The sequence below is a fragment of the Salmo salar genome, chromosome 22 (assembly GCF_965601325.2).
Source record: "Salmo salar chromosome 22, fSalSal1, whole genome shotgun sequence".
In the NCBI taxonomy this organism is placed as follows: domain Eukaryota; kingdom Metazoa; phylum Chordata; class Actinopteri; order Salmoniformes; family Salmonidae; genus Salmo; species Salmo salar.
In genome coordinates this window covers 59,189,739-59,216,583 of record NC_138312.1, presented here as the reverse complement: position 1 = coordinate 59,216,583, position 26,845 = coordinate 59,189,739, and the positions used below count along the sequence as shown (strand labels likewise).

General features: G+C 45.3%; 1 protein-coding gene across 1 annotated transcript in view; it reads left to right on the top strand.

Moving 5' to 3' along the window:
* The window catches only part of rnf123 (ring finger protein 123), a 274,648-nt gene that overhangs the window by 217,461 nt on the left and 30,342 nt on the right, over positions 1-26,845 (top strand). Inside the window, exon 36 of the mRNA XM_014168342.3 lies at positions 19,215-19,309. Coding sequence (XP_014023817.1) covers positions 19,215-19,309 — 95 coding nt within the window. The remainder of the gene's footprint in view (positions 1-19,214; positions 19,310-26,845) is intronic.

Genomic DNA, 26,845 nt, shown 5'->3' with positions numbered 1-26,845 from the left:
CAGTAGACTATTCATCTCTTATGAAAATAAGCTCCTCTCAAACTCAGAGAGAGAGGTGAAATGAGAGGGACCCAATACCCCCCTGGGTCTTTTCAGAGTTTATTAGAGCGAGCGGATTTTAGAGGGAGGAAGTGTGCTCCACTAGGCTAGCAAAGCCATCTGACGTAATTGGATGGCTCATTTGTGTACTAGGTTCTTTGTGAGAGGGGGGGAGAAGAAGAGCGACGGAGGGGAGAGAAAGATGGAGAGAGAGAGCAGAGAAGAGAACATGATAAATGAGGTCCCTCACAGAAGTGTCTTGTAATTCTGTGAGGTCCTGGCGGTAACAGCTTGGGCTCCGGTGTTTCGGAGGGTAACGGAGAGGGCTCTCATCAGTACTGTGATGAGGTAGTGATTCTTTTTCTCCCCCTCTCCCCCCTGCCATCTTCATTATATCCTACCTCCATGGGGCAGGTGTTACATTAGCTGTATTAATCAGACCGTGTGTGAGTGCCAAATGGCACACTATTCCAAATATAGTACCTCAGGCTCTGGTCAAAAGTACTGCACTATATCGGCATTAGGGTGCTATTTGGGATGCACACACAGTGTGTGGAGGATGTATATGGCCCATGCCACTATGTTAGCTAGCTGCCGGTCAATGCTTGCCAATCTGAGGCTTTTCCTATTCAATTAAAGGCCCAGTCCAGTCAAAAACTCAATTTTGCTGTGTTTTACTGTATATATATTTCCACACTATGTCGTTGGAATAATACTGTGAAATTATTAAAATGAATAGACCAAAATGAAAAGGTTCAACATTTCCTCATCTCCCACCCCTTCTAATGTGCCTATACCCGATGCTCCTCCCTCTTTTTCCACTGCCCCACTACAAAGTTTCTCCCTGCAGGCGGTCACTGAGTCCGAGGAGTTCCTGAAACTGGTATAGATGGTTTAGACCATTTCCTATTTAATATTACTGCCCCTATCATCGCCAAGCCTATCTCTGGCCTTTTTAACCTTTCTCTCCTCTTTGGGGAGGTTTCCATTGCTTGGAAGGCAGCCACGGTTTATCAAAAGTGTTGTAAAAACTTGTCAATAATCAACTGCTTTCTTGATGTCTATAGTATTGTCTGTGGTATGCAATCTGGTTTTCCGCAACCTTAAAGGTCAGTCAATCAATCAATCAAATGTATTTATAAAGCCCTTCTTACATCAGCTGATGTCACAAAGTGCTATACAAAAGCCCAGCCTAAAACCCCAAACAGCAAGCAATGCAGATGTAGAAGCACGGCGGCTAGGAAAAACTCCCTAGAAAGGCCAGAACCTAGGAAGAAACCTAGAGAGGAACCAGGCTATGAGGGGTGGCCAGTCCTCTTCTGGCTGTGCCGGGTGGAGAATATAACAGTACATGGCCAAGATGTTAAAACGTTCATAGATGACCAGCAGGGTCAAATAATAATCACAGTGGTTGTAGAGGGTGCAACAGGTCAGCACCTCAGGAGTAAATGTCAGTTGGCTTTAAATAGCCTATCATTCAGAGACAGCGGGTGCGGTAGAGAAAGACAGTCGAAAACAGCAGGTCCGGGACTAGGTAGCATGTCCAGTGAAGAGGTCAGGGTTCCATAGTCGCAGGCAGAACAGTTGAAACTGGAGCAGCAACATGACCAGGTGGACTGGGGGCAGCAAGGAATCATCAGGCCAAGTAGTCCTGAGGCATGGTCTTAGGGCTCAGGTCCTCCGAGAAAAAAGAGAGAAAGAATTAGAGAGAGCATACTTAAATTCACACAGGACACCGGATAAGACAGGAGAAATACTCCAGATATAACAGACTGACCCTAGCCCCCCAACACAAACTATTGCAGCATAAATACTGGAGGCTGAGACAGGAGGGGTCGGGGGACACTGTGGCCTCGTCCGACGATACCCCCGGACAAGGCCAATCAGGCAGGATATAACCCCACCCACTTTGCCAAAGCACCGCCCCCACACCACTAGAAGGATATCTTCAACCACCAACTTACTACCCTGAGACAAGGCCGAGTATAGCCCACGAAGCTCTCCCCCACGGCACGAACCCGAGGGGGGCTCAAAACCGGACAGGAAAATCACGTCAGTGACTCAATCCAATCAAGTGACGCACCCCTCCTAGGGACAGGATGGAAGAGCACCAGTAAGCCTGTGACTCAGCCCCCGTAATAAGGTTAGAGGCAAATAATCCTGGTGGAGAGAGGGGAACTGGCCAGGCAGAGACAGCAAGGGTGGTTCGTCGCTCCAGTGCCTTTCCGTTCACCATGACACCCCTGGCCAGACTAGACTCAATCATAGGACCTACTGAAGAGATGAGTCTTCAATAAAGACTTGAAGGTTGAGACCGAGTCTGCGTCTCTCACATGGATAGGCAGACCATTCCATTAAAATGGAGCTCTATAGGAGAAAGCCCTGCCTCCAGCTGTTTGAGTAGAAATTCTAGGGACAATTAGGAGGCCTGCGTCTTGTGACCGTAGCGTACGTGACGGTATGTACGGCAAGACCACACCTGTGAGATGGGTAGGAGCAAGCCCATGTAATGCTTTGTAGCTTAGCAGTAAATCCTTGAAATCAGCCCTAGCCCTAACAGGAAGCCACTGTTGAGAGGCAAGCATTGGAGTAATATGATCACATTTTTGGGTTCTAGTCAAGATTCTATCAGCTGTGTTTAGCACTAACTGAAGTTTATTTAGTGCTTTATCTGGGTAGCCGGAAAGTAGAGCATTGCAGTAGTCTAATCTAGAAGTGACAAAAGCATTGATTAACTTTTCTGCATCCTTTTTGGACAAAAAGTTTCAGATTTTTGCAATGAATCAAAGATGGAAAAAAGCTGTCCTTGAAACAGTCTTGGTATGTTCGTCAAAAGAGAGATCAGGGTCCAGAGTAACGCTGAGGTCTTTCACAGTTTTATTGGAGACGACTGTACAGCCATCAAGATTCATTGTCAGATTCAACAGAAGATCTCTTTGTTTCTTGGGACCTAGAACTAGCATCTCTGTTTTGTCCGAGTTTACAAGTAAAAAAATATGCCGCCCCCCACTTCCTTATGTCTGAAACACAGGCTTCCAGGGAGGGCAATTTTGGGGCTTCACCATGTTTCATTGAAATGTACAGCTGCGTATCCTCCGCAAAGAGGTGAAAGTTAACATTGTTTCCGAATTACATCATCAAGAGGTAAAATATATAGTGAAAGCAATAGTGGTCCCAAAATGGAACCTTGAGGAACACCGAAACTTACAGTTGATTTGTCAGAAGACAAATCGTCCACAGAGACAAACTGATATCTTTCCGACAGATAAGATCTAAAGCAGGCCAGAACTTGTCCGTGTGGACCAATTTGGGTTTACAATCTCTCCAAAAGAATGTGGTGATCGATGGTGTCAAAAGCAGCACTAAGGTCTAGGAGTACGGGGACAGATGCAGAGCCTTGGTCTGACGCCATTAAAAGATCATTTACCACCTTCCTGAGTGCAGTCTCAGTGCTATGATGGGGTCTAAAACCCAGACTGAAGTGTTTCGTATACATTGTTTGTCTTCAGGAAGGCAGTGAGTAGCTGTGCAACAGCTTTTTCAAAAAAAATTGAGAGGAATGGGAGATTCGATATAGGCCGATAGTTGTTTATATTTTATGGGTCAAGGTTTGGCTTTTTCAAGAGAGCCTTTGTTACCTCCACTTTTAGTGAGTTTGGTACACATCCAGTATTTCGGGAGCTGTTTATTATGTTCAACATAGGAGGGCCAAGCACAAAAAGCAGCTCTTTCAGTAGTTTAGTTGGAATAGGGTCCAGTATGCAGCTTGACGGTTTAGAGGCCATGATTATTTTCATCAGTGTGTCAAGAGATATAGTACTAAAAAACCTTAGTGTCTCCCTTGATCCTAGGTCCTGGCAGTGTTGTGCAGACTCAGGACAACTGAGCTTTGGATAAATACACAGATTTAAATATGAGTCTGTAATTTGCTTTCTAATGATCATGATCTTTTCATCAAAGAAGTTCATGAATTTATCACTGCTGAAATGAAAGCCATCCTCTCTTGCGGAATGCTACTTTTTAGTTAGCCTTGCGACAGTATCAAAAATTCATTTTTGGATTGTTCTTATTCTCCTCAATTAAGTTGTAAAAATAGGATGATCGAGCAGCAGTGAGGGCTCTTCGATACTGCACGGTACTGCCTTTCCAAGCTAGTCGGAAGACTTCCAGTTTGGTGTAGTGCCATTTCCGTTCCAATTTTCTGGAAACTTGCTTCAAAGCTCGTGTATTTTCTGTATACCAGGGAGCTTGTTTCTTATGACAAATGTTTTTTGTTTTTAGGGGTGCGACTTCATCTAGGGTACTACGCGAGGTTAAATGTAGTTCCTCAGGTGGTTAACTGATTTTTGTACTCTGATGTCCTTGGGTAGGTACAGGGAGTCTGGTAGGGCATCTAGGTATCATTGGGTTGTCCGAGAATTTATTGCACGGCTTTTGATGATCCTTGGTTGCGGTCTGAGCAGATTTATTTGTTTTTGCGATTGCAAACGTAATACAATGGTGGTCCGATAGTCCAGGATAATGAGGAAAAACATTAAGATCCACAATATTTATTCCACGGGACAAAACTAGGTCCAGAGTATGACTGTGGCAGTGAGTAGGTCCGGAGACATGTTGGACAAAACCCACTGAGTCGATGACGGCTCCGAAAGCCTTTTGGAGTGGGTCTGTGGACTTTTCCATGTGAATATTAAAGTCACAGAAAATGTGAATATTATCTGCCATGACTACAAGGTCCGAAGGAATTCAGGGAACTCAGTGAGGAACGCTGTATATGACCAAGGAGGCCTGTAAACAGTAGCTATAAAAAGTGATTGAGTAGCCGCATAATTTCATGACTAGAAGCTCCAAAGACGAAAACGCAGTCTTGGGAAAAAATAAAATAATAATAATAATGAAATTTGCTGTTAGCACCACCTCCTCCTTTGTGGGATGCGCGGTGGATATAGTCACTTGTGTAACCAGGAGGAGAGTCATCATTTAACACAGTAAATGTATCATGCTTCAACCATGTTTGTCAGGCCAATCACATGAAGGCTATGATCAGTGATTAGTTCATTGACTATGACTGCCTTTGAAGTGAGGGATCTAACATTAAGTTGGCCTATTTTGAGATGAGATATCTTTTTATATCACAATCTTTTTCAATAATGGCAGGAATGGAGGAGGTCTTCATTCTAGTAAGATTGCTAAGGCGAACACCGCCATGTTTAGTTTTGCCCAACCTAGATCGAGGCACAGGCACGGTCTCAATGGGGACAGCTGAGCTGACTACACTGATTGTGCTAGTGGCAGACTCCACTAATCTGGCAGGCTGGCTATCTCATTGTGGAGCTAGAGGAGCTAGAGTCCTGTCCATGTTCATAGATGAGTGCACCCATCCAGCTAGGATGGAGTCCGTCACTCCTCATCAAGCCAGGCTGTAATTGTCTCCAAATGCTATCTTTTGGGTGGGGCAGAAAACATTTTTCAACCAGCAATTGAGTCGTGAGACTCTGCTGTAGAGCTCATCACTCCCCCTAACTAGGAGGGGGGCAGAGACAATTGCTCAATGCAAACTCGCCAGTTTTAGCCTTAGCCAGAACCATCTTCAGATTAGCCTTAACATCGGTAGCCCTGCCCCCTGGTAAACAGTGTATGATCGCGGGATTATTAAGTCTAATACTGCGGGTAAAGGAGTCGCCAATGACTAGGGTTTTCAATTTGTCAGAGCTAATGGTGGGAGGCTTCGGCATCTCAGACCCCGTAACGGGTGGAGGAGAGACCAAAGGAAGCTCGGCCTCTGACTCTGACTCATTGCTTAATGGGGAGAACTGGTTGAAAGCTTCTGTTGGCTGAATGAGCGACACCGGTTGAAAATGCCGAAAGCATTTCCTTCCAGAAGCCACAGCAGCAGGTCCTAAAAGATGTCACCATTGCCCTTGATTCTAAGCAATGTTGTGCTGCTATTTTTAATGACTTGACCAAAGCTTTTGATGCTGTAGACCATTCCATTCTTGTGGACTGGCTAAGAAGTATTGGTGTCTCTGAGGGGTCTTTGGCCTGGTTTGCTAACTACCTCTTTCAAAAAGTGCAGTGTATGAAGTAAGAACATCTGCTGTCTTATCCACTGTCTGTCACAAAGGGAGTACCCCAAGGCTCAGTCCTAGGCTCCACGCTCTTCTCAATTTACATCAACAACATAGCTAAAGCAGTAGGAAGCTCTCTCATCCATGTATATGCAGATGATACAGTCTTATTCTCAGCTGGCCCCTCCCCGGACTTTCTGTTAAACACTCTACAACAACGCTTTCTTAGTTTCTCTGCCCTTAACCTTGTTCTGAACACCTCCAAAACAAAGGTCATGTGGTTTGGTAAGAAGAATGCCCTTCTCCCCACCGGTGTGATTACTACCTCTGAGGGTTTAGAGCTTGAGGTAGTCACCTTATACAAGTATTTGGGAGTATGGCTAGATGGTACACTGTCCTTCTCATTACATATCAAAGCTGCAGGCTAAAGTTAAATCTATACCTGGTTTCCTCTATCGAAATCACTCCTCTTTCACCCCCAGCTGCCAAACTAACCCTGATTCAGATGACCATCCTACCCATGCTAGATTATGGAGATGTAATTTATAGATCGGCAGGGAAGGGTGCTCTCGAGTGGCTAGATGTTCTTTACCATTCGGCCATCAGATTTGCCACCAATGCTCCTTATAGGACACTTCACTGCACTCTATACTCTTCTGTAAACTGGTCATCTCTGTATACCCGTCACAAGACCTACTGGTTGATGCTTATTTATAAACCCTCTTAGGCCTCGCTCCCCCCTATCTGAGATATCTACTGCAGCCCTCAACCTCCACATACAACACCCGTTCTGCCAGTCACATTCTGTTGAAGGTCCCCAAAGCACACACATCCCTGGGTCGCTCCTCTTTTCAGTTTGCTGCAGCCAGCGACTGTAACAAGCTGCAAAAAACACTCAAACTGGCCCATTTTATCTCCGTCTCTTCATTAAAAGACTCGATCATGGACACTCTTACTGACAGTTGTGGCTGCTTCGCATGATGTATTTAAAAAAAAAAAAATTGAAATCTTTATTTTAACAGGGAAAACAGACTGAGACCTGGATCTCTTTTACGGCTGTGCCCTGTGTAAACATGTTGACATGTACAGTTTTAGGCATACAGACAAGAACATTTCAAACATACAAAACAAAGACAATTCAACAGAAACAATCACAGACAACATCATATTGATCCTCCATAACATTTTGGAAATGGGCAAGGGACACCAGAGTGTCTAACTGAAGTTGGATCTGCAGTTTGTTCCATAAATAAGGTGCAAAGGAACTAAAGGCAGTCCTACCCAACTCTGTGGAGACCGCAGGAGTCTCTAATGTAATCCACATCTGTGATCTGGTTTTAAAATTAGTATATCTAGTGGAAATGAATGATGATATATATGGAGGTAGTTTTAAAAGAAGCGCTTTAGAAATAAACAAGCGAGCATGTTGCTCTCGCCTCACAGATAGAGACGCCCAACCCACATGTTGATATAAGATACAGTGATGAGTTTTGTAACTATCACCCGTGATAAACCTGAGTGCACAATGGTAAATAGCATCCAGTGGTTTTAATGTGTTTGCCGTAATCTAAAACGGATATAAAAGTAGCCTGCACAATTTGTTTTCTATTTACGGAGGACAGACAAGCCCTGTTTCTGTAAAAGAACCCTATCTTGAATTTGAGCTTTTTTCCCAATTCAGTAACATGTTTTTTAAAAGAAAGCTTATCATCTAACCATACCCCTAAGTATTTATATGCAGAGATCTGTTTGATTTGTGTACCATCCAAGCTAGTGATTACAAAAGTGTTTCTAACTGAGAGTTTAGACCTAGAAAAAAACATGACATTTGTTTTCTTAGCGTTTAAAACAAGTTTAAGCTGTAAAAGAGACTCCTGTAGTATCCTAAAATCAGACTCCAACTGCATTAAAGCTTGGTCCGCTGTTGGAGCAATAGAGTACATCACTGTGTCATCTGCATATAAATGGAATTTACAATATCTGACATCATCACCAATGTTGTTTATATAAAGTGAGAACAATAGTGGGCCAATTATTGAACACTGAGGGACCCCTTTAAGTAACTGTAGGGGGTCAGACTTGACCCCGTCGACCATGACGGCCTGAGTTCTATCTTTAAGATAGTCATAAAACCATCGGCAGGCATCAGTGCCCAGTCCTATAGATGACAGCTTACTCAAAAGGATAGCATGGTCTACAGTGTCAAAAGCTTTTGACAAATCTACAAACAACGCAGCACAGTGCTTTCTATCATCTAAGGCATTTGTAATATCATTTACAACAAGCATAGTGGCCGATGTGGTACTGTGTTTAGATCTAAAACCAGATTGATTGGTGCTAAGAATACTGTTAGCAGAAAGAAAAGACTGTAACTGTTTGTTGACTATAGATTCTAGGATCTTTGCCAGACAAGGGAGCCTAGAGATGGGTCGATAGTTATCCAAATCACTACCGTCACCTCCCTTATGTAGGTGGCAGAACAAAAGCTGCTTTCCACACCTTAGGGATATTTCCTGTGCTTAATGTTAGATTAAAAATGTGTGTCACTGAACCAGCAATGATAGGTGCAGCACACTTAAGTAAGTACGGGTCTAAATTGTCAGCGCCTAAGGATTTCTTAGTATCAATGTATTGTTGTCTCTACCTTCTTGCCCTTTGTGCAGTTGTCTGTGGCCAATAATGTTTGTACCATGTTTTGTGCTTCTACCATGTTGTGCTGCTGCCATGTTGTGTTGGTACCATGTTGTTGTCATGCTGTGTTGCTACCATGCTGTGTTGTTGCCATAGGTCTCTCTTTATGTAGTGTTGTTGTCTCTCTTGTTGTGATGTATGTTTTGTCCTATATTACATTTTTTATTTTAATCCCAGTCCCGGTCCCCGCAGGAGGCCTTTTGCCTTCTGGTAGGCCGTCATTGTAAATAAGAATTTGTTCTTAACTGACTTACCTTGTTAAATAAAGGTAAAATAAAAATGTGAAAAAGTTCCAAAACTCTCTGCCAATAACAGCTAGTTTTCAGTTTCACCTCGCCACTCAGACCACTCCCAGACAGTCTTAGCAAAATTCTTGCTTGAGAAATTGCTCTTTGCAGAGAAGCTATTTTATATATTTTTGACCATTTTAATTTAAAACAATCACAGTTCTTAATTGTTACCCTTAATTCACGTACAGTGCCTTCAGAAAGTATTCATATCCCTTGACATATTCTACATTTTGTTTTTACAGCCTGAATTCAAAATTAATGAAAAAAATAATAATTCACCTACACACAACACACAAAGTGAAAACATGTTTATTGAGATTTCAAATTTATTGAAAATGACATACAGAAATATCTCATTTACATAAGTATTCACACCCCTGAGTCAATAGTTTGTAGAAGCACCTTTGGCAGCGATTACAGCTTTGAGTCGTCTTGGGTATGTCTGTATCAGCTTTGAGTCGTCTTGGGTATGTTTGTATCAGCTTTGAGTCGTCTTGGGTATGTCTGTATCAGCTTTGAGTCGTCTTGGGTATGTCTGTATCAGCTTTGAGCCGTCTTGGGTATGTCTGTATCAGCTTTGAGTCATCTTGGGTATGTCTGTATCAGCTTTGAGTCATCTTGGGTATGTCTGTATCAGCTTTGAGTCGTCTTGGGTATGTCTGTATCAGCTTTGAGTCGTCTTGGGTATGTCTGTATCAGCTTTGAGTCGTCTTGGGTATGTCTGTATCAGCTTTGAGTCGTCTTGGGTATGTCTGTATCAGCTTTGAGTCGTCTTGGGTATGTCTGTATCAGCTTTGAGTCGTCTTGGGTATGTCTGTATCAGCTTTGAGTCATCTTGGGTATGTCTGTATCAGCTTTGAGTCGTCTTGGGTATGTCTGTATCAGCTTTGAGTCGTCTTGGGTATGTCTGTACCAGCTTTGCACGTCTGGATTTGGGGAATTTCTCCCATTCTTCCTTGCAGATTTTCTCAACTCTTTTAAGTTAAACGGGGAGTGGCAGTGAACAGCAATCTTCAAGTATTTCCACAGATTTGCAATGGGATTCCAGTTTGTGCTTTGGCTGGGGCACTGAAGGACTTTCACATTCTTGTTATGAAGCCATTCCAGAATTGTTTTGGCTGTATGCTTGGAGTCATTGTCCTGTTGGAATACAAATCTTTGCCCCCAGTCTAAGGTCGTTTGCACGCTGAAGCAGGTTTTCATTAAGGATTTGCCTGTATTTTGGCTCCATTCATTGTTCCTTCTATCCTTACCAGTCTCCCAGTCCCTGCCGCTTAAAATGATCCCCATAGCATGATGCTGCCACCATCATGCTTCACGGTAAGGATGGTGTGAAATGGGTGATAAGCTCTGCCTGGTTTACTCCAGACATTGCACTTTGCATTCAGGCCAAAGAGTTACATTTTCTCACTCATTAGAGCACATAATATTTTTGCCTTATTCTCGGAGTCGTTCACGCGCCTTTTTGCAAATGCACTTCGGTTGTGCTGTCGTGCCTTTTTTTCTCTCAGCTTTTTCTCAGCTGTCTGGCCACTCTCCCATAAAGCCCAGATTGATGAAGAGCTGTAGAGACTGTTGTCCTTCTGGTAGGTTCTCCCATTTCAGCCATGGAACTGTAGTTCTGTCAGTGGTCATTGGGTTCTTGGTCACCTCCTTAACCAAGGTCCTTCTCGCCTAGTCGCTCAGTTTGGTTGGACGGCCAGCTCTAGGCAGAGTCTGGGTATTTCCAAATTATGGAGAACACCGTGCTCTTGGAAACTTTCAACACTCTAGAAATTGTTTCATACCCTTCCCCAGACATGCCTGAACACAAGTATATATTGGAGATATTTTGGGCAGTTAATTGGACAATAGTTTCTGCTCTGACATGCACTGTCAAATATGGGACCTTACATAGACAGGTGTTTCTTTCTAAATAATGTCCAAGCTATTTAATTGGCCACAGGTGGACTCCAGTCAAGTTGTTGTGGCATCTTAAGAAAATTGGATTCACCTGAGCTCAATTTGGAGTGGCATAGCAAAAGGGGTGTGAATATTAATATGTAAGATATTTCTGTATTTCATTTTCAATAAATGTGCAAAAATGTCTGGGTGAGAGAAAAAAAACAATATATAGAATGCATTTTGAATTCAGGATGTAACATAACAAAATATGGAATAAGTCAAAGGGTATGACTACTTTCTGAAGAATGTGGATCTCTGGTTCAGTGACCAGGAGATACAAATTCTTGCCCTACTCCCCAACCCTCCAGAAACCTGCCAATATATATATATATATACTTCCTCTGTGTCTTGCTATGTTCCACCTAAATGCACTGTGGCAAGGACATGGCCAAGTTCACAAACAGAGAGGGTGAGGGAGGGGAGGAAGAGGAGAGGAAGAGGAGAGGGTTAGTGGCGGGAGGCATTGCCTCTGTCCCATCAGCTGCTGCTGCTAACACGGGTTATTTTCATCACTACCCCCCACCTCCCCCTTCTCTCTCCCTCCCTCCTTCCTCCCCTCTCTCTCCCTCTGTCATTTGTTTGTGAAAACAGTCCCTGTGGCTCTGCTTTCTCACTGGGCTTGGCTCTGGGCTTGGTTCTAGGGGTTAAGGTTGGCTCTGGGCTTAGCTCTCGGGTTGGGCTTGTCTCTGGGCTCTAGGGTTGGCTCTGGGCTTGGTTCTAGGGGTTAAGGTTGGCTCTGGGCTTAGCTCTCGGGTTGGGCTTGTCTCTGGGCTCTAGGGTTGGCTCTGGGCTTGGTTCCAGGGGTTAAGGTTGGCTCTGGGCTTAGCTCTCGGGTTGGGCTTGTCTCTGGGCTCTAGGGTTGGCTCTGGGCTTGGTTCTAGGGGTTAAGGTTGGCTCTGAGATTACAACAAATGATTCTAATAATACAGTTAAAAATGGATGATGATGGTGTTGGAATCACAGATTAATAATACACTGAGAAATTCTTCATTCTCAAGGTTGAAAAAATATTGATTTTATGGATGATGATGATAATAGTAGAATTGCCGAACGAAGACCATGTTTATTGTTCAGTCGTGCTGAACTGAAGGACAGGTTCCTGCCTCTCCAAGGGTAACTGAGCTGTGAAGACAGTCGACCAGCCAGGCGGACAGCAATACATTATAGATGAGCGTCTCAGATGGTACGCAGCATTAAACACACAGCAGCCACTAGAGGAAAGAAGAGGAGAGGAGGCTGATGGACATTTATCCACTTCAAACATCTCTAAAAATGTCTCCATCTCTCTCAAAGGCCATGCTGCAAGTCAGGACTCTACTCCTCCTGTTCCTCCTCCTGTCCCCCCTCCTCCTCCTGTGCCTCCTCCTCCTCCTGTCCCTCCTCCTCCTCCTGTCCCTCCTCCTCCTGTGCCTCCTCCTGTCCCTCCTCCTCCTGTCCCTCCTCCTCCTGTCCCCCCTCCCCCTCCTGTGCCTCCTCCTCCTCCTGTCCCTCCTCCTCCTCCTGTCCCTCCTCCTCCTGTGCCTCCTCCTGTCCCTCCTCCTCCTGTCCCCCCTCCCCCTCCTGTGCCTCCTCCTCCTCCTGTCCCTCCTCCTCCTCCTGTCCCTCCTCCTCCTCCTGTCCCTCCTCCTCCTGTGCCTCCTCCTCCTCCTGTCCCTCCTCCTCCTCCTGTCCCTCCTCCTCCTGTGCCTCCTCCTGTTCCTCCTCCTCCTGTCCCCCCTCCTCCTGTGTCTCCTCCTGTTCCTCCTCCTCCTCCTGTCCCCCCTCCCCCTCCTGTGCCTCCTCCTCCTGTGCCTCCTCCTCCTGTTCCTCCTCCTGTCCCTCCTCCTGTCCCTCCTGTCCCTCCTTCTGTCCCCCCTCGTCCCTCCTCCTCCTCCTGTCCCTCCTCCTGTCCCTCCTTCTGTCCCCCCTCGTCCCTCCTCCTCCTCTTGTTCATCTTCCTCCTCCTGTCCCTCCTGTCCCTCCTTCTGTCCCCCCTCGTCCCTCCTCCTCCTCTTGTTCATCTTCCTCCTCCTGTCCCTCCTCTTGTTCCTCCTTCTGTCCATCTTCCTCCTCCTGTCCCTCCTCCTGTCCCTCCTGTCCCTCTCCTCCTCTTGTCCCTCCTCCTGTTCCTCCTCCTGAAATAAAATACAATTTTATGGTCACATACACATGGTTAGAAGATGTTAATGCGAGTGTAGCGAAATGCTTGTGCTTCTAGTTCCGACAGTGCAGTAATATCTAACAAGTAATCTAACAAATTCACAATGACTACCTTAAACGCACAAATCTAAAGGGGTGAATGAGAATATGTACATATAAATATATGGATGAGCGATGGCCGTGTGGCATAGGCAAGATGCAGTAGATGGTATAGAATACAGTATATACATATGAGATGAGTAATGTAGGATATGTAGACATTATTAAAGTGCCGTTATTTAAAGTGACTACTGATACCTTTATTAAATCCATTTATTAAATGTATTAAAGTGGCCAGAGATTTGAGTCAGTTTGTTGGCAGCAGCCACTATGTTAGTGATGGCTGTTTAACAGTCTGATGGCCTTGAGATAGAAGCTGTTTTTCAGTCCTCCTCCTCCTGTCCCCCCTCCTCCTTTCCCTCCTCCTGTCCCTCCTCTTTTCCCTCCTCCTCCTGTCCCTCCTCCTCCTGTCGTCCCTCCTCCTCCTGTCCCTCCTCCTCCTGTCCCTCCTCTTTTCCCTCCTCCTCCTGCCCCCCCCCCTCCTTTCCCTCCTCCTTTCCCTCCTCCTGTCCCTCCTCTTTTCCCTCCTCCTCCTGTCGTCCCTCCTCCTGTCCCTCCTCCTCCTGTCCCTCCTCTTTTCCCTCCTCCTCCTGTCTCTCCTCTTTTCCCTCCTCCTCCTGTCACTCCTCTTTTCCCTCCTCCTGTCCCCCCTCCTCCTCCTCCTGTCCCTCCTCTTTTCTCTCCTCCTGTCCCTCTTTTCCCTCCTCCTGTCCCTCCTCCTCCTGTCCCCCCTCCTCTTTGCCTTTTTAGTAAGTTCCCATAAATATCCCAATATAAGTGTTAGAGGTCGACCCATTAATCGGCATGGCCGATTAATTAGGGCCGATTTCAAGTTTAAATAACAATCGGTAATAGGCATTTTTGGATGCCAATTATGGCCGATTACATTGCAATCCACGAGGAGACTGCGTGGCAGGCTGACCACCTGTTACGCAAGTGCAGCGTCAAAAGGACCTTGTGGCTGCAATGAGCCAATCTAAGTTGCTAGCTAGCATTAAACTTATCTTTATAAAAAACATCTTAACATAATCACTAGTTAACTACACATGGTTGATGATATTACTAGGTTAACTAGCTTGTCCTGCGTTGCATATAATCAATGCGGTGCCTGTTAATTTATCATCGAATCACCAGCCTACTTCGCCAAACGGGTGATGTTTTAACAAAAGCGCATTCGTGTCAGGGTATATGCAGCCGTTTGGGCCGCCTGGCTCGTTGCGAACTGTGTGAAGACCACTTCTTCCTGATAAAGACCGTAATTAATTTGTCAGAATTGTACATAACTATGACATAACATTGAAGGTTGTGCAATGTAACAGCAATATTTAGACTAAAGGGTAGCCACCCATTCGATAATATACGGAACGGTTCCATATTTCACTGAAAGAATAAACGTTTTGTTTTCGAAATGATCGTTTCTGGATTTGACCATATTAATGACGTAAGGCTCGTATTTCTGTGTGTTTATTATATTATAATTAAGTCTATGATTTGATATTTGATAGAGCAGTCTGAGCGGTGGTAGGCAGCAGCAGGCTCGTAAGCATTCATTAAAACAGCACTTTCCTGCGTTTGCCAGCAGCTCTTAGCAATGCTTGAAGCAAAGCGCTGTTTATGACTTCAAGCCTATCAACTCCCGAGATTAGGCTGGCAATACTATAGTGCCTATAAGAACATCCAATAGTCAAAGGTATATGAAATACAAATGGTATAGAGAGAAATAGTCCTATAATAACTACAACCTAAAACGTCTTACCTGGGAATATTGTAGACTCATGTTAAAAAGGAACCACCAGATTTCATATGTTCTCATGTTCTGAGCAAGGCACTTAAACGTTAGCTTTCTTACATGGCACATATTGCACTTTTACTTTCTTCTCCAACACTGTGTTTTTTCATTTTTTTAAACTAAATTGAACATGTTTCATTATTGATTTAATATAATACATAAAGTTAGAATAAAAGTGTTTGTTGTTCATTCAGTATTGTTGTAATTGTCATTATGAAAAATATATATTTAAAAATCGTCCGATTAATCAGCATCGGCTTTTTTTGGGTCCTCCAATAATCGGTATCGGCGTTGAAAAATCATAATCGGTCGACCTCTAATAAGTATATATTAAAGTGTTCAGGTGGTTGGTCCTGTAACAACAACGGTGTTCTCTTTGTGCTTCATCCTCCATAATAACAGTAGAGAAGGTGAATGGTTCACACACACACACTCACTCATGTATAGACACACACACACACACACACACACACACTCACTCATGTATAGACACACACACACACACACACACACACACACACACACACACACACACACACACACACACACACACACACACACACTCATGTATAGACACACACACACACTCACTCATGTATAGACACACACACACACACACACACACACACACTCATGTATAGACACACACACACACACACTCATGTATAGACACACACACACACACACTCATGTATAGACACACACACACACTCACTCATGTATAGACACACACACACACACTCACTCATGTATAGACACACACACACACACACTCACTCATGTATAGACACACACACACACACACTCACTCATGTATAGACACACACACACACTCACTCATGTATAGACACACACACTCATGTATAGACACACACACACACACACACTCACTCATGTATAGACACACACACACACACTCACTCATGTATAGACACACACACACTCACTCATGTATAGACACACACACACACACCTGTCCCTGTTGGCTCAGAGACTCTGGCAGTGGCCAACTTTTACCCGGACAAAGCAGCTCTTTATACGGCTTGGTATTTGCTAAACATTATATAGACTAGTGTATAGAATATGAAAAGCACCATATGCATAGAAGAGAATAAAGATGTCTGTGTTTCTCAATAAGGGATATCAGTTTATTATCCCACCCAGTCTGTACCATATGCTTGGCCTGGCTGTATGCATTCACTACTGTAAGTCGCTCTGGATAAGAGCGTCTGCTAAATGACTAAAATGTAAATGTAAGATCTCTGTGTTTCTCAATAAGGGATATCAGTGTATTATCCCACCCAGTCTGTACCATATGTTTGGCCTGGCTGGCGTCCGCTGAGCTCTATCTAATCATTCAGCTCTGTGTGCCGTGGCTATGAGCCAACACGGCAACATCTGACCAACCCCAAAAAACACTACCGCTCTCTTTGCTTCTTGCTTCAGAGGCTGGGAGACCGAGAGGGAGGGAGGGAGAGGGAGAGGGAGAGAGAGGGAGAGAGCGAGGGCGGGAGGGAGGGAGAGAGCGAGGGAGGGAGAGAGCGAGGGAGGGAGAGAGCGAGGGAGGGAGAGAGCGAGGGAGGGAGGTAGAGGGAGGGAGAGGTAGAGGGAGAGAGAGGTAGAGGGAGAGAGAGGTAGAGGGAGAGAGAGGTAGAGGGAGAGAGAGGTAGAGGGAGAGAGAGGTAGAGGGAGAGAGAGGTAGAGGGAGAGAGAGGTAGAGGGAGAGAGAGGTAGAGGGAGGGAGAGAGTAGAGGGAGGTAGAGGGAGGGAGAGAGGTAGAGGAGGGAGAGAGAGAGGTAGGGAGAGAGAGAGGTAGAGGGAGGGAGAGGGATGGAGAGAGGTAGAGGGAGGGAGGGAGAGGGAGAGAGGGGGAGGGAGGGAGAGGGAGGGAGGGAGAGAGATGGAGAGAGGTAGAGGAGGGAGAGAGAGAGGTAGGGAGAGAGAGGTAGAGGGAGGGAGAGAGGTAGAGGGAGGGAGAGGGATGGAGAGAGGTAGAGGGAGGGAGGGAGGGAGAGGGAGAGAGGGGGGAGGGAGGGAGGGAGGGAGGGAGGGAGGGAGGGAGGGAGCTGGAGAGAGGGAGAGGGATGGAGAGAGGTAGAGGGAGGGAGAGAGTTAGAGGGAGGGAGGGGGAGGGAGGGAGGGAGGGAGGGAGGGAGGGAGGGAGGAGAGGGAGCGAGGGAGGGAGAGGGGGAGGGAGGGAGGGAGCGAGGGAGAGAGAGGGGGAGGGGGGGGAGGGAGAGAGAGAGGCTGATGGAGCCTGTACAATCAGCTGTGTTCAATGACCACTTGGAACTTGAGAGGGCACTACCATACCAGGATGAATAACTAGAGGTTGTGTTTCTGTTAGTTCTGTCAGCTAAGTGGTGACACCTTGCCTGACACCCTGCTGTAACAATGATGTATAGTGTTAACTGCACTTTACTGGATCTCAGACTAGACATGACATGGAAAGGAGAGGAGGAGAGTTGTTCTCTTGAGCTGGGGATTCAGACTAAACGATTCAGGAGGAGAGGAGAGAAAAGCTGGGGATTCAGACTAAATGATTCAGGGGGAGAGGAGAGCTGTTCTCTTGAGCTGGGGATTCAGATGAAACGATTCAGGGGGAGAGGAGAGCTGTTCTCTTGAGCTGGGGATTCAGATGAAACGATTCAGGGGAAGAGGAGAGCTGTTCTCTTGAGCTGGGGATTCAGACGGAGAGGAGAGCTGTTGTCTTGAGCTGGGGATTCAGATGAAACGATTCAGGGGGAGAGGAGAGCTGTTCTCTTTGAGCTGGGGATTCAGATGAAACGATTCAGGGGAAGAGGAGAGCTGTTCTCTTGAGCTGGGGATTCAGACGGAGAGGAGAGCTGTTGTCTTGAGCTGGGGATTCAGATGAAACGATTCAGGAGGAGAGGAGAGCTGTTCTCTTGAGCTGGGGATTCAGACTAAATGATTCAGGGGGAGAGGAGAGCTGTTCTCTTGAGCTGGGGATTCAGACTAAATGATTCAGGGGGAGAGGAGAGCTGTTCTCTTGAGCTGGGGATTCAGACTAAATGATTCAGGGGGAGAGGAGAGCTGTTCTCTTGAGCTGGGGATTCAGACTAAATGATTCAGGGGGAGAGGAGAGCTGTTCTCTTGAGCTGGGGATTCAGACTAAATGATTCAGGGGGAGAGGAGAGCTGTTCTCTTGAGCTGGGGATTCAGATGAAACGATTCAAGGGGAGAGGAGAGCTGTTCTCTTGAGCTGGGGATTCAGACGGAACGATTCAGGAGGAGAGCTGGGGCATGGGAGGCTGCTCTCTTGAATGATGCATGTGTAAGATATTTTATCTTTGAGATTTTACTATTTTGTATTTGAGGAAAATGTGTTATCTTTGTTTAAGATCTCTGTTTACTGTGTAAAATGAGTGATGTAATGTGTCGTTCCCCAACTGTAACTCCATCTAACTGTAAGCTGTGTGGTTCCCCAACTGTAACTCCATCTAACTGTAAGCTGTGTGGTTCCCCAACTGTAACTCCATCTAACTGTAAGCTGTGTGGTTCCCCAACTGTAACTCCATCTAACTGTAAGCTGTGTGGTTCCCCAACTGTAACTCCATCTAACTGTAAGCTGTGTGGTTCCCCAACTGTAACTCCATCTAACTGTAAGCTGTGTGGTTCCCCAACTGTAACTCCATCTAACTGTAAGCTGTGTGGTTCCCCAACTGTAACTCCATCTAACTGTAAGCTGTGTGGTTCCCCAACTGTAACTCCATCTAACTGTAAGCTGTGTGGTTCCCCAACTGTAACTCCATCTAACTGTAAGCTGTGTGGTTCCCCAACTGTAACTCCATCTAACTGTAAGCTGTGTGGTTCCCCAACTGTAACTCCATCTAACTGTAAGCTGTGTGGTTCCCCAACTGTAACTCCATCTAACTGTAAGCTGTGTGGTTCCCCAACTGTAACTCCATCTAACTGTAAGCTGTGTGGTTTCCCAACTGTAACTCCATCTAACTGTAAGCTGTATCGTTCCCCAACTGTAACTCCATCTAACTGTAAGCTGTGTGGTTCCCCAACTGTAACTCCATCTAACTGTAAGCTGTGTGGTTCCCCAACTGTAACTCCATCTAACTGTAAGCTGTGTGGTTTCCCAACTGTAACTCCATCTAACTGTAAGCTGTGTGGTTCCCCATGCAGATACAGACTACATCCACGAGGAGGAAGAGCAGAAGGTGGAACAGATGTTAGCCTTCCTGACTATAGAGTCAAAGCAAGCCGCCGCCAGTACAGCAGTGAGTATATTATACTACAATATGCTACACTATACTACAATGTGCTACAATATACTACACTCTAGTACCTTCCTGACTATAGAGTCAAGGCAGGCCACAGCCAGTACAGACAGCAGTGAGTATATTATACTACAATATGCTACACTATACTACACTATACTACAATGTGCTACAATATACTACACTCTAGTACCTTCCTGACTATAGAGTCAAGGCAGGCCACAGCCAGTACAGACAGCAGTGAGTATATTATACTACACTATACTACACTACACACTCTCTCTCTCGCTGTCTCTGTCTCTCCTCTCTCTCTGTCTCTCTCTCTCTACTGTGGTCTTGTTGTAATGGAATTGATGTGGAATGGACTCCATCTCCCCAACTCTCTCTGCTTTTCTCAACTGTGGTCTCGCTGTAATGGAATGGGTGTGGATTCCTCTTCTCCTGCCCTTTTGGTCTGTCCTCATCCTCCTCTCCGGAGTTCCCATTGAGGACAACTCAGTCAGAGTGCTGCAGCATTAGTCAGGAGAAAACAGTAAACATTCCCTTCCTCTTCAGTGGGAAATACGATATTCTATGCTTTTCCCTAATGCAGGCCAGATTCTGAGACTGACAGATGGAGGTCTTCAGTTCTTTGTTTGAAGCTGAAGTTATATGTGGTAAATGTTCCTTACCATTTAATTATCCTTTATGCAGTTGATTTATTTCCATCCGTCGTTAATTTTCCATTATTTTTTATTTTATTTTTATTTTTATTTATTTTATTTTTATTTTTTATTTAACCTTTTTATTTAACTAGGCAAATCAGTTAAGAACAAATTCTTATTTGCAATGATGGCCTAACAGAGAACAGTGGGTTAACTACCTTGTTCGGGGGCAGAATGACAGATTTTTACCTTGTCAGCTTGGGGATTCGATCCAGCAACCTTTCGGTTACTGGCCCAACGCTCTAAACACTAGGCTACCTGCCGCCCCAAAATTCTAAAGTGATGCTAAGGTCTGATAAAGGATACCATAGAAGTGCAGTTCTATTGTCCCTTTGGTTGAAAGGAATGAACCTCTGTCTTCATTGAAAACAATTGAAATGAAGTCGCTGCATCTTTGAAAAGCTTCTAGTGTGATCCCCCACCTTAACCTTTTGCAGGTAGACGGAGACCACTTTGTCTGTCTGTGTCCGCTGACTCAGTTTAAGGCAAATGTTCTTCATAGCTTTGTTTCAAGTCCAAAGTCATATGCGCTTAACGTACAGTTCACTTGGTTCATTTATGCTCTAAAGTGTCACTGAGGTCTGATGAAGGACGCTGTAGAAGAACTATTACTTCATTGTTTTGGCTGAAAGGACGGAGATCTTTAATCTCTGTTTTCATTAGAAGCAACAGTAATATGTCCATGAGGTCTTTGGAAGTTGTGATCTCTACCTTCACCTTCAGCTGGCACACTGACTGCACACTGACTGCACACTGACTGGACACTGACTGGACACTGACTGGACACTGACTACTACTGTGTGTAGGGTCTGAAAGCCAACGTGCAAAAGGCTGAGAGGAAAAGATTGGACGTCGTTAAGGACAGACTGAACTGAAATTAAATTGATGTTGTCAGTCCCACTTTACTCCTGATGAGGAGAGAAATTGAAACTGTGATTAGCTCTGTGTTGTCGCATCACATTTGACACAGCCAATCAGATAAAGTGATGAATTAATTTCAGTTGATACATCGTGGCATTGAAAATGAGATTAGTGTTTTCACATTTGATTCATCTGATCAAATTGAACTCAAGTGATGCATTCATTTTAATTAATCAATCAATCATAGAACTGTTTACACTTGAACTTGCAGAGAGTCAATCACACAACAGTATTACAAAAATAGGGTTAGATTACAGCCTGAGTAACCTCAGGACCCAGAACCTCTAACACTGTCTCAAGGGACTATGACCTAAGTGATGTAACCTTTACTTTCACTTGGAAGGTTATTTGTCAGCCTTGTGATGTCCCTGAAGCAAGTTATTTGTCAGCCTTGTGATGTCCCTGAAGCAAGTTATTTGTCAGCCTTGTGATGTCCCTGAAGCAAGTTATTTGTCAGCCTTCTGATGTCCCTGAAGCAAGTTATTTGTCAGCCTTGTGATGTCCCTAAAGCAAGTTATTAATACCTGGAGTTAGTCATTATCGGTATGTCCTTGGAGGCTTCTTGCTGGTACAGACTGATCCTCACTGAAACATGTACATCTGTCATATATGCCCTGCTGTTTCATACTTTACAACTTTGTAAAAAAAACGTTTATATTTTTTATTATTGAATAGCATTGGTTTTGTCGAAGCAAGCTGTAATCTCCACTCGCTGATTAGGCCAATAGTAAAGGGCATGTTTTCTTACCACCAGTGTAGATATAAGATACATATTTATGTAAAGTCATTCTACTAATGATTTATATTATGTTGCATATTCTCATCCAAAGTGTGGATTTTGGCTGGATATACAGTACCACTCACACCTACTCATTCAAGGGTTTTTCTACATTGTAGAATAATAGTGAAGACATCAAAACTATGAAATAACACATATGGAATCATGTAGTAACCAAAAAAGTGTTAATTAAACAAATCAAAATATATTTTATATTTTGGATTCTTTGCCTTGATGACAGCTTTGCACACTCTTGGCATTCTCTCAACCAGCTTCATGAGATAGTCACCTGGAGTGCTTTTCCAACAGTCTTTAAGTACTTCCCACATATGCTAAGCGATATGACGATAGAAAAAAGTATATCGTTTCATATTATGCTTTATCGTTTATTTTGTTGTGTCGCAAATCACACTCTTTACAGCAACGTTCTGTGTGCAAGGAAATTTGTAACACAAACAAACATGGAGGAGAGTGAAATGTGACACAGAGCACGGAGACACGGAGCTCGTACCTAAAAGAGGGGCTACTTCGGTCGCATGGACGTGGTTTGGGTGTAAAAAGTCTGACACGGACCAGAAAATCGTCCTCTGCAAAATATGCCGCACGCCGGTCCCAACAACAGGCTCAAACACCACTAACCTCTTTTACCACCTACGCAAGAATCATGTGAAACAGTACGGAGAGAGTCTACGGATGAGACCCAAAAAAAGTACAGTGGAGTGCTCAAAACAAACCCCCGACTCAGGCCTATTTATTTTATTTGCAGCTATAGTTGAAGTGTTTTCAATTTACCTTTTTTAGATTTTATAGATTCATATTTTATATTTTATTAAATGCTTAATTGAAAATTTGCACAAAAGTTCTAAATAAAAGGAGAAATAATCAAATATGACTAAGTACCTTTTATTTGTTGAGTTTAATTCAAAATGTAATAAGAAATAGGCTTTTTTTAAACCATTATTTAACCAGGTAGGCTAGTTGAGAACAAGTTCTCATTTACAACTGCGACCTGGCCAAGATAAAGCAAAGCAGTTTGACACATACAACAACACAGAGTTACACATGAAATAAACAAAACATACAGTCAATAATACAGTTGAAGAAAATCTATATACAGTGTGTGCAAATGAGGTAAGAAAAGGGAGGTAAGGCAATAGAGTTTTACATGTGGTCATTTTATATAAACTATTTATTCATTGAATTTACAGAAAATGTGCTATATCGTGATATGAGATTTTGGTCATATCACCCAGCCCTATGCTGAGCACTTGTTGGCTGCTTTTCCTTCACTCTGCGGTCCAACTCATCCCAAGCCATCTCAATTGGGTTGAGGTCAGGTGATTGTGAAGGCCAGGTCATCTGATGCAGCACTCCATCACTCTCCTTCTTGGTCAAATAGCCCTTACGCAGCCTGGAGGTGTGTTGGGTCATTGTGCTGTTGAAAAACAAATGATAGTCCCACTAAGCGCAAACCAGATGGGATGGCGTATCACTGCAGAATCTGTGGTAGCCATGCTGGTCAAGTGTGCATTGAATTATAAATAAATCAGTGACAGTGTCGCCAGCAAAGGACCCCCACACCATCACACCTCCTCCTCCATGCTTCACGGTGGGAACCATGCATGCAGAGATCATTCGTTCACCTACTCTGCTTCTCACAAAGACACGGTGGTTGGAACCAAAAATCTCAAAATTTGACTCTTCAGGCCAAACTACAGATTTCCACCGGTCTAATGTCCATTGCTCGTGTTTTTCAGCCCAAGCAAGTCTCTTCTTCTTATTGGTGTCCTTTAGTAGTGGTTTCTTTGCAGCAATTCGACCATGAAGGCCTGATTCACACAGTCTCCTCTGAACAGTTGATGTTGAGGTGTCTGTTTCTTGAACTCTGAATCATTTATTTGGGCTGCAATCTGAGGTGCAGTTAATTGCCGATTTCTGAGGCTGGTAACTCTAATGAACTTATCCTCTGCAGCAGAGGTAACTCTGGGTCTTCCTTTCCTGTGGCGGTCCTCATGAGAGCCAGAACGGTGCAAAGTACAGAGAGATCCTTGAATTAAACCTGCTCCAGAGTGCACAGGACCTCAGACTGGGCCGAAGCTTCGCCTTCCAACAGGACAACAACCATGCCTTTTGGCGAACACCAAACGTGTTTGCTATATTTTTTTTCTTTAAGCTTTTTTCTGCCCACTCTTCCGTAAAGCCCAGCTCTGTGGAGTGTACAGCTTAAAGTGGTCCTATGGACAGATACTCCAATCTCCGCTGTGTAGCTTAGCAGCTCCTTCAGGGTTATCTTTGGTCTCTTTGTTGCCTCTCTGATTAATGCCCTCCTTGCCTGGTCCGTGAGTTAGGGTGGGCGGCCCTCTCTTGGCAGGTTTGTTGTGGTGCCATATTATTTCCACATTTTAATAATGGATTTAATGGTGCTCTGTGGGATGTTCAAAGTTTCTGATATTTTTTTATAACCCAACCCTGATCTGTACTTCTCCACAACTTTGTCCCTGACCTGTTTGGAGAGCTCTTTGGTCTTCATGGTGCCGCTTGCTCGGTGGTACCCCTTGCTTAGTGGTGTTGCAGACTCTGGGGCCTTTCAGAACAGGTGTATATATACTGAGATCATGTGACAGATCATGTGACACCTAGATTGCACACAGGTGGACTTTATTTAACTAATTGTGTGACTTCTGAAGGTAATTGGTTGCACCAGATCTTATTTAGGGGCTTTATAGCAAAGGGGGTGAATACATAAGCACACACCACTTTTCAGTTTACTTTTTTTTTTTCATTTCACTTCACCAATTTTGACTATTTTGTGTATGTCCATTACATGAAATCCAAATAAAAATATATTTAGATTACAGGTTGTTATGAAACAAAATTTGGAAAAACGCCAAGGGGGATGAATACTTTTGCAAGGCACTGTACCTTTAGATTACCTTATTTATGACTAACCTAATAATGCTGAACATATGAACGAGCTAGACATTGTTTTGTCTATAATGTTTTATCTATTCATTTCAGTTCAGTTTAAGTTGCTTTATTGACATGAAGTACATTCTGTAAATATTGCCAAAGCATTTCAAAAGGCTACTTATTCCACGACCATATAGTTTATCTGTTCTACTGTATATGTTGTTAAGCTATAGACTTGTTTTATCATTCTAATAAGGTACATAAGTTATCATTCAAATGAAGTAGAATGTAGATGAAATAGTGGTCTCAGTTGTCAGACACACACAGTCCTCTGTTTAGCTTTCCATACAGAGAAGACCAGAGAGAGAGATCCAAGGTATTTTTGCTAATGTTTCAGACCTGCTATTTGCCAGACAGGCTGACAGCCAAAGTATTTACTGAGTGTTAGTCTGAAATGGCACCCTATATAGTGTACTACTTTTTAGCCAGAGCCCTGGTCAAAAGTAGTGCACTATAAAGGGAATAAGGAGCAGTTTGGTATACAGGGTATCTGCCTAAGGACTCGCTAACCTGATAGTTAAATCATTAGTGTGTTTGAAAACCTGTCAGATTGTCCGCGAACCGACCATTCCAGTTAACTCTCACCTCTCGCTGCACTCTCACCTTTCACCTCTCACCTCTCGCTGGTCTCTCACCTTTCACCTCTCGCTGCACTCTCACCTCTCGCTGGTCTCTCACCTCTCGCTGGTCTCTCACCTCTCGCTGGTCTCTCACCTTTCACCTCTCGCTGGTCTCTCGTCTCTCGCTCGTCTCTCGCTCGTCTCTCGCTCGTCTCCGTCTCTCGTCTCTCGCTGGTCTCTCGTCTCTCGCTGGTCTCTCGTCTCTCGCTGGTCTCTCGTCTCTCACCTCTCGCTGGTCTCTCACCTCTCGCTGGTCTCTCACCTCTCGCTGACCTCTCGCTGGTCTCTCGTCTCTCACCTCTCGCTGGTCTCTCACCTCTCGCTGGTCTCTCACCTCTCGCTGACCTCTCGCTGGTCTCTCACCTCTCGCTGACCTCTCGCTGGTCTCTCGTCTCTCACCTCTCGCTGGTCTCTCGTCTCTCACCTCTCGCTGGTCTCTCGTCTCTCACCTCTCGCTGGTCTTACACCTCTCGCTGGTCTCTCACCTCTCGCTGGTCTCTCACCTCTTCGCTGGTCTCTCACCTCTCGCTGGTCTCACCTCTGCTGGTCTCTCACCTTTCACCTCTCGCTGGTCTCTCGTCTCTCACCTCTCGCTGGTCTCTCACCTCTCGCTGACCTCTCGCTGGTCTCTCACCTCTCGCTGACCTCTCGCTGGTCTCTCGTCTCTCACCTCTCGCTGGTCTCTCGTCTCTCACCTCTCGCTGGTCTTTCACCTCTCGCTGGTCTCTCACCTCTCGCTGGTCTCTCACCTCTCGCTTCTGCTGGTCTCTCACCTTTCACCTCTCGCTGGTCTCTCGTCTCTCACCTCTCGCTGGTCTCTCACCTCTCGCTGGTCTCCCCCCTCTCGCTGGTCTCTCACCTCTCGCTGGTCTCTCACCTCTGCTGGTCTCTCACCTTTCACCTCTCGCTGGTCTCTCGTCTCTCACCTCTCGCTGCACTCTCACCTCTCGCTGCACTCTCGCCTCTGGCTGCTGGTCTCTCGCCTCTCGCTGCTGGTCTCTCGCCTCTCGCTGCTGGTCTCTCGCCTCTCGCTGCCCCTCTCGCTCCTCTCTCGCCGCTCTCTCACTCCTCTCGCCTCTCGCTGCTCTCTCGCCGCCCTCTCTCTACTCTCGCCCCTCTCTCGGTCCTCTCTCGCCACTCGCTACTCTCTCGCTACTCTCGCCTCTCGCTCCTCTCTCGCCCCTCGCTGCTCCCTCGCTGCCCTCTCGCTGCCCTCTCGCCTCTCGCACCTCTCTCGCCACTCGCTGCTCTCTCGCCTCTCGCCGCCCTCTCGCACCTCTCGCCACTCGCTGCTCTCTCGCCTCTCGCCGCCCTCTCGCACCTCTCTCGCACCTCTCCTGCACCTCTCTCGCTACTCTCGCCGCCCTCTCGCTACTCTCGCACCTCTCTCGCTACTCTCGCCGCCCTCTCGCTACTCTCGCCGCCCTCTCGCTACTCTCGCCGCCCTCTCGCTACTCTCGCCGCCCTCTCGCTACTCTCGCTTCTCGCCGCCCTCTCGCTCCTCTCGCCTCTCGCTGCCCTCTCGCCTCTCGCGCTGCCCTCT